The 15,039-nt window shown below is 39.0% G+C and overlaps 1 protein-coding gene across 1 annotated transcript; it reads right to left on the reverse strand.

The window, feature by feature from the left end:
- Positions 1-3,795: 3,795 nt before the first annotated feature.
- ints13 (integrator complex subunit 13) lies at positions 3,796-13,347 on the reverse strand. The gene is made up of 17 exons (XM_046072505.1): positions 12,998-13,347; positions 11,286-11,536; positions 10,954-11,028; positions 10,506-10,708; positions 9,381-9,461; positions 9,122-9,212; positions 8,823-8,951; positions 7,341-7,425; positions 7,019-7,111; positions 6,410-6,499; positions 6,119-6,297; positions 5,872-6,036; positions 5,449-5,603; positions 5,091-5,321; positions 4,858-4,988; positions 4,240-4,375; positions 3,796-4,038 (listed from the first exon to the last, which is right to left on the reverse strand). Exons 1-17 carry the CDS (start codon positions 12,999-13,001, stop codon positions 4,002-4,004), a joined length of 2,136 nt encoding a protein of 711 aa, XP_045928461.1. The 5' UTR covers positions 13,002-13,347; the 3' UTR covers positions 3,796-4,001.
- Between the last annotated feature and the right edge of the window lie 1,692 nt (positions 13,348-15,039).

A 15,039-nucleotide genomic window follows, 5' to 3' on the forward strand; every position in this document is an offset into this window, starting at 1 on the left:
GTGCACAGTGAGCTCACTGGGTAAGTCTGCTGCTGTTGACTTCTATATGACCATATGGTATTGTTCTGGGTGCTTACTCATTCAAGTCATATGTTGTAATGACTTGACCTTCCTTTGAAAGGGAGCCCATCTGGATGGATGAATGAATAGAAGAACATATAGAGCCAGCAGTGCAGTGATGGAAACATGAGAAGCATGAGTGACATGAAATAACAGTTGTATTTTATGTTGAGGATCACATGAAGAAATACATTAAGCATTATAAATCAAGTGGATGAAAGCACACAAACTAAAAAGTAATTTAAACCTGCATTTACTTGGACAGTTGGAGACAGCGAAAACAAGATGCACACATCACACCTTTAAGTTGCTATGACAAACGTGCTAGCAAACATTTGCTTATTTACTTATCAGGCAGATACAGAGCAACATTAGTGTTCACTTGGTGTCATGTTTCTGGCCACATGATGCATCCGCTGTTTATTTCCCTTTTAGCTTTGTATATGTGGTCATTAGCAGCTAAATGCTCCACTGTGTTTACCTGCGAGTCACCGACTTTGTCTATTGCCGCTTTCAAGTCATGTTGTTTAGACATTAATAATAAGTTACGAAACGTTCCTGTCATCCTCCTAGTTGTAATTCCGAATGTCTCTGACTTGTTGAGAAGAACTACGGAAGTGTCAACAAACTGCAAAGTGGCTGCATAGCCAACATTGCTGGCAGTTCCATCTAAAGAAAATTCCCTATAAACACTAATGTTATTATAAATGGAGCGATACATTGTTTTGTTGTCTGCGATTTCACTTAGCGAAACCACTTTGAATACGTTAGAAACAGTGCAAAACTAGCGAATGATGTGACTAAAAGGCTAGCAGTGGGGGTAACCATCTTGGAGTAGTGTATGAACAAGGTCAGAATAATTTGACATTATGCTGTTCTTCCCATTTTGCCAACATTGCATGAATGAAGCATTGTCTACCTTTGGTGTTCTGTAGAACAGGGGAGCACAGTGTGTTTTTAGAGTCTTTTTTTCCCTGTTGTTGTTGCTGAAAACTACTACATACCTGCGTCTGGTATTGATGCTAATGAAAGTGGTGACACTGAACCAAAACAGTAACGCGTGAGCCATAAAACCAAAAACAATGAGCTGAAAGATGTTGGAATACTCAATTATGCTGAGGGGAACAGCAGAGCTGGGTGATAATTCTCTGTGAGTTTGTCACTATGTGTAGTCATAGTCATTTGATTATTAGTGTTGTGTCGTTCAAAGAACGTTTCGTTCATTTGACCTAATCTTGTATGTAACTCAGGAGGAACGGGTTGTCTCAGTGAGTAATTCGTTCATTTTCACGCATGCGTGAATAGTCTTGGACTCTTACGTTCACTCGTTACACAGCAGCTGCAAGGTCTGAATATTGACAACATATTTCTGTGGTTTTTACATGGTTTGAATTTGGTTGTGGCTCCATGGGGCTTTATAGAACCATGACAGAGAAAGATCAAGATGAGAATTTGTGCATTATACTTTGTCCATTAGAGCAAGTCAGGCAGCCTTCTGTGTATGAGAACTGCGCTGCGGCAATAACCAGCCTAGTTAAAATAAACGAAATGACACAAAAACAGATTAGTTAATTTTAATAAACGGGATTTGGTGACTTGAGTCTTTCAAAAGAGTGACTTTTCCCATCACTATTGATTATTGTTAATATTAAAAATATTATTATAGCAGCTTTAAGTTTGGTGATTAAATACAATGAACAGTTTTTTGTTTTTTTGTTGGTGAGGGAACCAACTATTTATGACTGCCTATCAGTGAAAGGATAGCTGAAAGAATGGAGAAATTAGGCCCAGACAATTGATCATTATATTTAAATTGATAATTTACTGCATTCATGGAACTTATATTTTTCATTTGTAATGAGTTGTTGCATTTACTCTTTCATGGGTCACATTATCTATAATCACGGGCCTATAAAAGGCCACCACACTGCCAAACCAACACTTTATAACCTCCCATCTGTTTCTCATCCACCTCTAACAGACAATTGTGATGATGTCTGACCTCCACATTAAAGGCACTACTGTCACCGCCATCTTCAAACAAAATGCCGTCTACTCAGCTGTTTCTAGATGTGTCACCAACCTCATATTTACTGACTGAGCAATTACACTTTTATACGATCCAACTGTCAGTGTGTAATGTCTCAGCTAAATGTTAATGACTCAGTAAGTGTCATTGACCACATTAAGAAGTCATTTGTATGATGACATTTACACCAGTTTTACCTACTCTGCTTGGCTTTTTTGATGGGCAACGTGAGACACCCAATGTTATAAATCCAGTATTTACATTAGTTTATCAAAGCATCATCATCTACGTTTGCACCAAGCACTAGTTCCTCTTTCAATATTTGAGAGCACTTCATTAATGTCAGAGGAATTTAATCCAAGGAACCATACACTACATATTTCTTTCGTCAAATGCAGAATCTTGCAGAATCCTTATTTCCCCATTATGTGGCCAATGTGTGGCACAGGATCACAGATGAGAAGTATTGGACTGCTTTTCCGTCACTAGTTTTTAATGTTTGATTCATGTGAACATGTCTGTGAACCCAAGCACTAAAAGCAGTCTTCATCCAAACACATTGCTTTTTGTAACAAAAACCTAAATATATTCTAGGAATTACTGACTAAATAAATATATAGTCAGTAAGGAGCAACATCCATGTAAGCAAAGAAGGGAAGCTCTTGACAAGGCACTATAGCCTCGTCCCCCACAATGACTTTTAATGTATCTAAAACACATAAGAGAAAAATCTCCTGCATGACTCAGTTTCAATTTGCACAGAAGCAAAGGTGATTCAGATTCACAACTATTAATGTTGTTTGTGTATTTTACATTTTCAACGCAAACGCACACTATTCCCCTTACCATTGTCCTTTGCACGCATTGTTATCAGGGCTGCAGAAGCCCGGAAAGGCAAGTGACAAAAAAAAGTGATCTAAATTGTTTCCTCTCCTTTTTTCTGTAAAAACCTATAGTAAAAACAGGTTAAAATAAACATTTTGGCAGATGAAATTTTAGTCAGCATTATTTTCTGTCATGTTTTCTTCCAGGTGAGCTTTATTTTTTCTTTCATGCACTCTAAACCATAGACTGTATCTAAATACATATCAAGATGCTGATCAGACAGCATGGGTATTGCACAGTTGCCTTAGGTTGGCCACAATAAAAGGCCACAGATGTGCCACACCTGTGAGGTGGATGATTATCTCAGCAACGTGCTCACTAACGCAGATTTTGACCAAAAAAAATTGAGAGAAATAGGCCTTTTGTGTACATAGAGAAAGTCTTAGATCTTTGAGTTAAGCTCATGATGGATGTGGGCAAAAAAAAAAGTGTTGTGTTTATAATTTTGTTCAGTGGAGAACATGGTGTAGCGGTGCACTTCAGCCTCTTGTGGCCAAAATGAGCACTGCAGCAACAAACCAAAGCAACAGGCAATTCCATAACTGGCTCTGCCCTATTTGGTGATTTTTTTGGGGGGGGAGGACACTTAACAAAATACAATCTGCTGTTACAAATAAAAATGGCCTGTGACACACTTTATATTGCTGATATTTTGGATTATTTCACAACTTTTTAGATATATAGTGTATGTATATAATTTATAATAAACAAATAAGCACTCTCAACTCTTTAAGTTTTTTTCTAGTCAAGTCAATGACACAAGACACCACTCACAATCACTCCCACATTCAATATACTTTGTGCAAAAGCCAACAGCAAAATTTTCTATTGACAGCTTTTATTGTGTTACACAATATGTGAACAGTATATCTACAAAATCATTGGTAAAAATGTTTATAAATTCCTCGCTAGAGTTCATGGTCAATTTCATTTGATGTCCTTTTATTGGGAGAATATGATCTGACTGAAAAACACTGGTCCACAATCTCATCCTTGGCAGGGGTGAAGCAATGTATCTGTAGAAACATCATCTGGAGGCCTTGCCGTTTTCATGAACATCCATTCTGTAAATAGGAAAAGTGTCAATTTTGATGTATTACAAATACATTTTCAGACGTGATCCTGTTAGAAATATAAAAGCAAAGACTGATACATATTGTTAAAATTTTTCTTTTTTGCCTTTTATGTATTTGTGAAGTGGGCATGCGTTTTTGATACATTCAATGTTACACCCATGAAGTAACAAATATTTCACAATAACACACCCATTCTCGTCTTTGAGCTGCTGGTACAACTCAAACTTGTTGTTGACGGAGCTCACTCTTCCAACGAACTCTTGGTGCTTTCTGGAATTGGCTGCAGTGATGCGATTGGTCCACATGGTCAGGAGTGAGACAGGACCTGCAGCAAACGTGAGACAAAGCCACAGATAAAAACCACACATACCCAGCGGGGCTCGAGTGATGTCATCATTTGGTTTGCCAGAAAAGGCTCTCATTGGTCCAGGCTCATATACAGATACTTATTAAAGCTCTTCTGCCACTTATAACTTTAAAGAATTATTGTTATATAATGCTGGGAAGTACTGAAAAAAATGTGATTTAAATACATACATTCATGTACTTAATAAATAACTGTTGGCTTTATCATTTCCACTGTTTCTTTCATACCACTGAAACAAGTATTAAATTGCTTTCTCTGTGGTATTAAAAAGCTCTTAAAAGTTCTTCAATTTCAAACACTTAAAAACCCTGAGTGATCATGACCACAGTCAGCAGCAGTCATGTGCCCTTATCTGGCAGTTTGTCAATGATTTCTTCATGACTGCAGTACTTTTGGGGTGGTTTCTATTCCAAGCAAAAAAGTATGATGGGGCTTGGCACCTTTTGCTCTATCTGGGGGCTGAACCTCCTCTGTGGACAGGCGCGGCTTCTTGTTAGCCGGCTCTGGAGAGTCCGGGGAATCCTTGATCACCTCCGACTCCTGATCTTCTTTATCCGGCAAACCCTTTAGTCTTCATGTTAAAAACAAAAAGACGAACGGAACATTTAGTGACCACAGTAAAGATATTTTTTGCCTCAAATGTAGATGTATGATTAGATAAACATCCACTGACCTCTCTGAGTCCTGCCAGCTTTTGTCATCTGTGTCCTTGCTGCCATTTTTCTCCGTCCTGTCTTCCTTCTCCTCCCTCTTCCTCCCCCTCTTCTTCCTCTCCTCCTCCTCGGGAGGTTTGCTGCGGCAGGCAATGATGCAGTCCAGTACCCGCTGGTGTCTGTCCGTGTCGCCAGCGTGAGTTTTCACTAATGTTTCCAGCTCGTTCCACATTATACGATACTGTTCATCTCTGGTGATAACAACGATGCATGAACATCAGTGACACAGCTGAGTGTTTACTTTCAGAAATTGTCATGTTGATGCTCATTTCTGATGGTAAACAAAATATATAAGATGTCTATTTTTCTTTTAAATACCTCTTGGGGCCTTTGCCTCTGGATCCCACGGTGGAAATAGGGAGAGGGTCATTCTTCCTCTCCATGTCTACAAGGTTGTAAACCGTCTTCTGGCAGGTCAGAACGTCCTCCTCAGACAAAGACTCTTTCACTATCAGATTAGCTAAAGGCACCACCTAGTGGAGGAAAAGAGGAAGACACACAGGCACAGGAATGAATGATGACGCCAATATGGAGGCATAGAAACGTGGAAAACAGCACGCTCCAAATACTTGAGAAACAACCAGTAGGCAGATTATCTTTTAGTTGCCGATGTTATCATCAGGGAGCAACAAGCAAATATTTCAGAGTGTGATAGAAGCTTCACTAGATAGAAATCTAAGTAAGGCAGAAGCAAATCAGAGTGAAAATCCAGTAGAACTGCAGTATCTGTGTGATGCTCACTGCCTGCATATTGAAGATGGTGGTCTGGGAGATAATCATTGGCCAGTATCGAGTGTGACGTTCCAGCTGAGCTTTGGCCCTCTCAGCTGGTAGCTTCCCTGAGGGATCGTGGGAAGACTCTGAAACTGGAGTGAGACGGTTCTCCCTCATAAATTCACCAAAGTCCTGAAATAGAAATGCAAAATTAAAACAGCTCCCAGTGAAAGATCATTGACATATATTGTTACACAGCTGGTGTTGAACGTACAGTGATGCGGTAGTCTGTCACGCGGCCTCCACAGCCCTCGCTGATGGAGGGCGGGTCCTCCAGGGTGGAGCGGTTGCTGTTGAGCACGTGCAGAAAGATCTCGCCTCCGTGGCTACTGAGCATGTGGCTGATGACCTTTGACCCCGACTTCCTCGGCTGCTCCAGCAGCACCGATCGACCTGTGTACAATCAGGAAGAGAAGCAGTTAACCGACAAAGCCAAGCAAATTAGTCTGCAGATCAATTCAAGGCAAGGAAACTGGACAAAGGACGGATTAAAATAATGGTTTACCGTTAAGGAGAAAGTTCGTCAAACATGACGAGGGGCGACTGTTTACGTCTGTGGGGGAGATACGATAGGCTCCTGTACAGTAATGCAGCTCTGAGTTGAAAAACAAAAATAAAAACACAATTAGATAAAATAAATCAGCCATCGAAGATCACAGTTCTCTTTTGCACAATACATCCCTAATGCCTATAGGAATATTTTGCAAAAAGGGCTAATACTGTATGTGAAAAAAGAGCTTCACCAATTAATTAATCGACAGGAAATTAATCAGCAATTATTTTGATAATCAAATAATAATTTTTCAACAGTTGTTTCTTTCAGCTTTTCAAATTTCAGGATCTGATGCTTTTCATTTTCATAAATCATTGATCATCACGATCACCATCAATATTTTGAATCAACAATTCAAACACAGAAAATTGTGTCACACAATTCAAGGTGGATCCTGAAATCGTAAATGAATAAATAAAATATTTAAATTCAGAAAATTGTGTCACCTGTCCAGGTATTAGTAGTTTACATACTAAACATTTTTGAAAATGTAATGCCTTAAAGCTTAGACCCCTTCAAATTAAACAACAACTAATACAAACTTCAGCTGACTGTACCAACCTATGCTGTTGGTTCGTGGAGTGCACCATTTCAGCGTAATCGTCTCTTTGAGTCCATTTTCTCGAGTGCTGGTGCCAGCCATATGCAAGTCTCCTACATAACACAAAGACAACATATAAGGTGTTTTGACGTTTTTGATGATAAAATACATTAAATGGGTCAAATATATCAAGCATGCATAAAATCAATCTGCAGACTGATTTCCTAACATGGTGCTTATAAAATAATATAAATAATGAGAGCAATCATTTATTTTTATTTAAAGAGCAAAGTTTGAGGATTTCAAATACCTGTGAAATACTTTGACAGTGTACGTACTCACCGCTTTTAAAGAACTCCAGGTGAGCGTCTTTGTGATGGAGGAGCTCAACGTCGTAATTGGCTGATGTGTTGGCGTGCTGCTCTTCCTGTCCATCCGCAGAGACAATAACAAATATAGTATGACGTCAGCTCTTAAAATGCGCAAACTAATGCACACACAGGCACAAACACACATTAACACTGCTGATTTCATGTTCCAAAGGGTAACTCATAATGGTCAAAGTAAAAAAGAAAAAAAAAAGAAAAGGTTTGCTCTGGTTTACTCAAGCATGTTTTCTTCTATTCACATCAGATACTAGTGCTTAATGCACATGTCCTTAAATTCACACAAAACTGAGCCTACACTTGGTTCAACATGAATCATGGATTCTCAATCTTACAAAACCAGCTATGTATAGTTTGGGCTCCAAGCCCAAAAATAGGACCTGGCAAACTTTTTAATCACAAGCTTTGAATCTGACAACTTTCTACACTTGGGGGGAAAAGCAGTTTTAGGACAGCTAACGGCGGAATCAGAAATTTTACGTTTAAAAAAAACAAACTAGTTATCCAGACAGAACAATGAAACACACCAAGACACTCAAGGGGGGGATGAGCGGGAACTGATGGAGGAAAACAGAGACCAGGGGAAAGTTTTAACAACTTTTAAGGTGTAAACACCTAACAGACACTGAAAGTATTCAATAATTGAGAAGAGGCAACGCTGGCCACGGATGTTTTTGGACATAAAAATTGTTTAACAGTAATATTCTGCATTTTTTAAAATCAGAATTTGACTGAAACACTATCTCAAAAGTGATTTTCCCAAACAATTTGAATTCTATTAAAACAAATGGTAAGTCAGTGCAGTTATTACATAATTTAATAAAAAAAAGAAAGTGAACACCAGGTGTGCAGGCTTTTCCAACAGACCCCAAACTCTGCATTCCCTGGGTGTCCACGTGTGACCAGAGTTGCCCATCCTTTACTGGAGCCTCACTAGCAAATCTGTTGACCCACTGTCACATCAAAATAAATGAATGACACGGTAAGCCTGTTGCATCGGCAGAGCTAAAAACACATACTGCACACTACGTGGTGTAAACTCTGACCCTTCCTCACTTTGATGTGTGTGTGATAAGAGTACTAACCTGGTCGCAAACATTTAATGTGGGCTAGCAAAACAGAAAATACAGCATGAAACCAGCAGCAGATTCACAGTCATATCAACATGCAGATGAGGTAAACAAAATATAAGTTTCATGAGCAATTATAGGTGAGGGAGGGCTTACATAAAGATTAAGCAAGCGGGGGGAAAAAAGTGTGAAATGTGAGAGAAAAACAAAAACAAAGCAATCAATCAAGTAAAAAGAAGGAGTGGTCACTGCATTCTAGACATGAAAGCATTTCTGTACTAACAAAAGAAAAAACTATTTAAAAGTTAAGTGTTATAATCTTAGCTAGGCGTGTGGAAGGCCCAGGCGAAGGGCCAGAAGCCTCTTACCTTCATGGGGATGTTTGTTATGGTGGTGGAGGCCAAGTCAAAGTGTTGCTGGACCAGAATGTTGAGTTTGGTGGCCAGGTGCCGCCCTGCACGAACACTGTGAACCTCACTGGTGAGCAGAGGGGAGATCTGAGATGACAAGAGAAGAACTGCAGTGAGAACTAACTGCTGTAACGTATTTCACACAACCTCATGAATAAGTCTTCCTTTCTAAGATTCATCTTTATGACCCAAGAGAGTGAAAGCTCTGAGGTTGGTTTTCAGGAAGCCGAGCCCCAAACTTGCTTGTTAGAACCCACCTCTTTCTTCGGTCGATCAGACACCAGCGTGTCCTCGCCCTGTGGGTGGATGTGAATTAGAACCAGATCACACTGCTGGATGGCCATCAGCCTAAACAACGAGTTAGAAGTAAGAAAACAAATATATGAGTCATTTGTCACCTTTTGCAAAACATCAACAAATTGCTGCAAAAACACTGTGGTGTATGCCATGTAGGCATTCGAGTGTGGAAGAATTATCAATAGTGAGTGACATTTCTTTACATTATCTGACACCGACCTGTCTGAACCTGCTGCCAGCTTGTTTTGTTCCAAAATAGTTTCCTGGATGCAGTCTTCCAACATGCGCACATGAGTATCACTGTATGACAAAACACAAGAAGAGCATTGCATTAACACAGTTTTAAATGATCTAACACATATCAAGACCTTAAAATAGCAACTAATAGTCTAAATTAAGACCATAAGACCATCACATACAGTCCATGTAAAGTACGAAACAGTGACGGCAGTTTAGGGCTCAATTCATGTCACTATCATTGTAAACGCACACAAAAATGAGTCACAAATATATATCACGATTGGTAAACACAAAGCACATCTACAAATCGATCTACAGATAGATTCAAAATCCACAAACAAACTCTCCAAGATCCACAAATAGGAATCACTGACCATGGGAAATCATTTGCTTGGAATTTGTGAGAAACAAAATCTATTCTATTATTAAATTAGTCCAATAAATGAATACATAAAAAAATTTATCTATACAATGTCTAACAAAAGATTAGATAAAGATTGGGAAAATGGAGGTCAAAAATACAAATGTAGATGAACATGGGTGCATGAAGTGGGACAGTGTGCAGGTTGTCAAACATTTAGGTAGGCAGTTCATTTCTCAACGTTTATTGATTGTAAAGATAATTTGTAGGTCATATATATGAGTAGATGGTTTCCAGGTATAGCTGTTTTTAAATGTTTATATCGTAGAAAAATACACCTTGAGTTAAACATTATTACTAAGGGTCTACAGCCATGCTAACGGCTCTAAAAGGCTGTAAAGCAATGCTAGGAACTAAATGCTAACATCAACAATGCTAACATGCTCACAATGACAATGCTAACATTGGAAATATAATGACATATGATTTATATCTAAGGCTAACATGTTGTTGCTAAGCAAGTGTAAATTGTACCATGTTCACCATCTTAGTCTAGTGTGTTAGCATGCTAATATGATAATTAGTACAAAATACAAAATTTTAAATTGGACTGCACTATATTGTAAGGTGTTTGTAATATTTTGAATCATTAAAATAAGTAAATGAGGTGATCAAAGTGTAAGCACTAGAAAAACTGATTTTAGCAGAACCTATCAACATCTGGCCGATGGCTCTGTGTTTACCTTTTAGCATTGGTTAGGCAGATAATACGACCCCTATTGGCAACTCTTTCAGCGGTGTCCATCAGAGCGGTGCGTCTCTCGTGCTGCAACTCTGTGATCTTGCACAACGACTCCACCGCAGCAACCAGCCCATGCAGGATGCTGCAACACTCGGGGTCCTCACGTGGGTTGGGTGGCCCTACAGCTGCCAGAGCTGACATGAGCTGCCAGAGAGGAAGAGAAGCTGCATAAACACATTGCAACTGTAATTGTGGAGAAGACTTCTGAAATAATGCGGAAACGATGATCTTCATTGGAAAAGTTGCACCTCTCCAATAGGTGGAAAATCTGAGCTGCTAACAACACATCTTAAAAATGCCATGATAGTCACTGTGAGACATACGGTGCATTAACAGTCATACTGGTGTAATAACTGTTACTGTGTGAGTTTTTATCGGCAGAGGATTACCTCATGAGTGCTCTGGTCTTCCCGCCTCCAGCTATTCAAGATGTGGAACTCTGAATCACTCACAATGTAATTAACCTGTAAAATAAAGGAGGTGGCAGAAAATGTTAATGGCGGTGTTGATGTCATTGATTCACTGTAACTATTTTAGTTAAAAATTTCTAAGCATATCTCATACATTAGGTTTTCCACTTAGGGCCCTTAACTGTCTTTTTACAACAATTTCCAAAATGAAACTTCTTTAGTTGCATCGCAGACTTAAGTGGTGGAGAAACAGCTTTAGCTTAAACTTTTCAGCCCAAGTATAAAATTAAATAAATAAACAGGAAGCTAACCAATTTGTCCCTTGGATAAATATCATAGAGGATCCGACAGTACTCCATAGAGCACTCCACAGCACAGGTCCACAGGGACTTGGACACAGGGGCCAGCGGAATAACCCCTTGACCTCGACTCTTTGTCAGCACATCACACTCCACCTGCTGACGACTTGACTCTGCCATGTAGGGACAATGGTCCACCACAAAGACTGTCTTGTGAGCCACTGAGAACATCTTCCTTTTGCAAATCTGCAGTGTGTGCTGATCTGTTCAAAGACAAAACAGAAATATGCACTAATGTTAAGCTCTGTGTAAATTTGTCTTGCAGTTTTCGTTTCCAAATGCTTAATTTTGTGGTTAAATCGCTATGCCTAATACAAACTGAAATTTTCTATTTCCCTTAGTCTTAAAGCTGGGGTAGCCATCTACTAGCAAGAGACTTCTGACAAGTATCCAATCTAAAAAAATCCCACCCCCTCACTTCTAATCTCCATTCCTCCCTCCATTCAAAGCCACTCCCCCGAAACACATTTTCATGTGCAGTAAATGTGTGTGTGCAGGTGAATCATTTCATTTGGACTGAATTAAATAAGTGTCCTAGCCACACTGGTTTTTTTTTTTTTTATTCCCCCACAGAGCATAGAGAGGAGGATTTATTGATTGCTGTCAATATGTAAAGACAATTTCAACAACTATAACAAAAAACGATTCTGAAATAACTTGCCTTCCCTAGCTTTAATCATTATTTAGCAGAGTGTAAACATAAAATATCTAATCCCAATTTCCCTGTATTCTCATTAAGAAATTGTCAGGATTTAGGCTGTCATTAATCTTTGTGACAGTGTAGTCTAAAGTGAGTGAGATCAGCGGATTTAAGACAATCTGGGTGTGAATGAATAAAGGACTGATTAATTGTATTTTTTGTGCCTGCTCATTACGTTATTATGCACAATCGGTAATAAAGAAAAATGTTCACATGTATCCCGAAATCTTAAAGCAAAATACAATGTTAAAAAATACACAGACAGCCTAAATAAAATATAATAACCTAGAAGATGGGATCGGATAAATAAATGCATTTACAAACTGCGTAATTAAACGATAAATCCAACAAAACCAAAGCCTGTGTTACACAGTAACGTTATGTTGTAAGTATATTGTTATGACAGCGGTCATATTTACGTAAGACAAACATTGTAAAAACATTAGAAACACATCTTATTAAAATATGTACATTCCATTTACCACTAACGTTACCTCAATAACCTGTACGGTAATACAATACGCCTATCCTCATGTCTGGGGTTACAATACGTAACCAACGTTATTTGACGTGGTTGCTGGTGGTGGTTAAGGCAATCTCATTTTATATTAACTGTACATAAACTATCATGTTCAACACTACTAAATATTGCCTGTTGTTATGCATAGTTAATTCACCAAGAGATACAGTACAGTAGATCCCCCGGTCAAGAAATTAGCTGAAAACAGTTGCTGCTCTCTTTAGGTCAAGTGTTCACCAATAGACGAGCTATCTGACTACAAAACGAAACAGAACCAAACAGTCTCAGGACATGTTATTTACCAACAGCTATACTCGTTATCAAGCTAACATGACTAGTTGCCGAAGGAGCATGTCACCGACAGAGCGTTAGCCTTTTAGCTAACATTAGACGGAATAATTACTTTCATGATTCACGTTTATTAACGACGACGTAAGCACTTACCCATTGTGGCATTTGTGTGATATGTTCTATTAAACCCACTTCAGAATGACCATTACCTTACTATTTTAGATATTTGGAATAGACTTTGAATGCTAGCGCAAACAATACATTTAGCCTGTTACAAGCTAGCTGGTTTGTTATTGGCGGAAACATGTCCAGTGGTAGTCCTTCATAGACTTCCTTCCCCAAGTTGCTGAGTCGCGCTGTTGAGTAGTTCCTAGCCGCATTTTCCGCCGTGGTGGTCGTGATTCAGCAACGTTGCGACCCCTATTCCGTTAGGGGACATGCAAAACTTTATTGTCAGTTATTCAGCAACGGGTTAAGATATTTCGTGATCATACAGATGTCAAATACAAGATCAAATGTTTTGCTTGAGGCGAAACCAAGAAACCGACTTTTCCACACATCGTCTTCTGTTCTGCTCTAAGTTAACGTCTAACGCTCAGCAGGGAGAAGTCTGTGGAAATACTGGTTTTAAACGTTGGCTTTAGCACCAGGCAAACATGTTATTATTACGGACAGACAGCTGACATCTATGCGATTACGAAAATATTTTAAGTTACAACACGCCGCAGGATGTGGTCCTAAGTGGCCGTTAGACGTCTCCTGAATGCCAAATCATCTCAAACTAAAGTAGTTCACCATAGCTTAAAAATATGCAGTTTGTTTTGGAGAAACCCTCAACATGTAAAATATACTGCACGAAAAGTAAAAAAAAATAAAAAATTCCATATAGACTACTCTTAAATGCCTCATGTGTGCATGCGTTCATTAGAATCCAAAACAACTATAACTTTTGAAGAATGTAAAGTGGGCGTGACATCATCTGTCTCATGTGGCCGAACAACATCGTCCTCCTCCTTCTCCTCCGCCTACGACTCCTCTATGGAGCTAGAATTGTGTCTTTATTACATGCGAGAAAATAAATGATCTGAGAGAGAAAAAAAACGTTTGAGAGAAAAAGTTATCACACTGATAGCAAAAAAGCATTTCATGAGAGAAAAAAGAATATTTCAGAGAAAAAGTTTTCATACCCATAGCAAAAAATAATAATATTTGAGACTAAAAAAAGTTTTGAGAGAAAGTATTTTATCATAGAACTTAAAAAAATATTAATTTTTAATTTTTAAAATTATTTCTGAGAAAAAAAATCTCTCTCAAAATACTTTGAAAAAAAACCTCAAATATATATTTTTTGCTATCAGTGTGAAAACATTTTCTCTAAAAAAAAAAGTGTTTCTCTCAAAACGCTTGAGAGTTTAATTGGTGGCAAAAATTAACTGGTGATAGTCCCAGATGTGCCGTAGGCGTGGCGAGGTCCTGAGAGGTCCCTGAGAATCATCATGCAACTAACGATGTAGCCTGCAAACTACACTCAGAAGCATATATCTACATGACGATACATTACGGCGATAAACAAAGTAATCAGAACGTATTTCCTGGTTTGCAGTCAATGGATCCTGTAGCCACGCCTACGGCACATCTGGGACTATCACCAGTTAATTTTGCCACCACTTAAACTGTCACACCAGGTCAGAGGTCACTAATAGGCGGACCGCGGTCCGGATCTGGACCCAGCCGCCGTCCTCTCCAGACCGCCGACCTACAGCACATTTATTATTGAGACTTACTACCTCGTGACGGAGCGTTTCTATTTTAACCCGCGCAGCTTTTCTAGCATTTACTGTACTGGTTTAGAGGACCAGGAAACTCACAGACCAATCGCATGTGCTACAATCGTCTCATGTGACACTGCTCAGCCAATCAAATCTGTGCATACCAATGCTTGCGAGTCGAGTCCGCGAGATTCACCAGAGACGTTTTGGAAACACACCCGAATTGAGGAGACGAAAGATAAAAGAGATTTCACATGACTTTTAATCAAGAATGTACAGATTTTTACATGTACATTCCTCCCACGGGCAGTTCAAAACCAGAATATCTCATAGATCTCCAATATGCTAGCTGGAGCTCACGTTTCTCACTGAACAACAGAAAGTAGGAAAGTGGTAGCTCTGTAAGAGGAAATGAAAGAGAAGAGG

Source organism: Micropterus dolomieu, linkage group LG16, assembly GCF_021292245.1.
Source record: "Micropterus dolomieu isolate WLL.071019.BEF.003 ecotype Adirondacks linkage group LG16, ASM2129224v1, whole genome shotgun sequence".
NCBI classification, from domain to species: Eukaryota; Metazoa; Chordata; class Actinopteri; order Centrarchiformes; family Centrarchidae; genus Micropterus; species Micropterus dolomieu.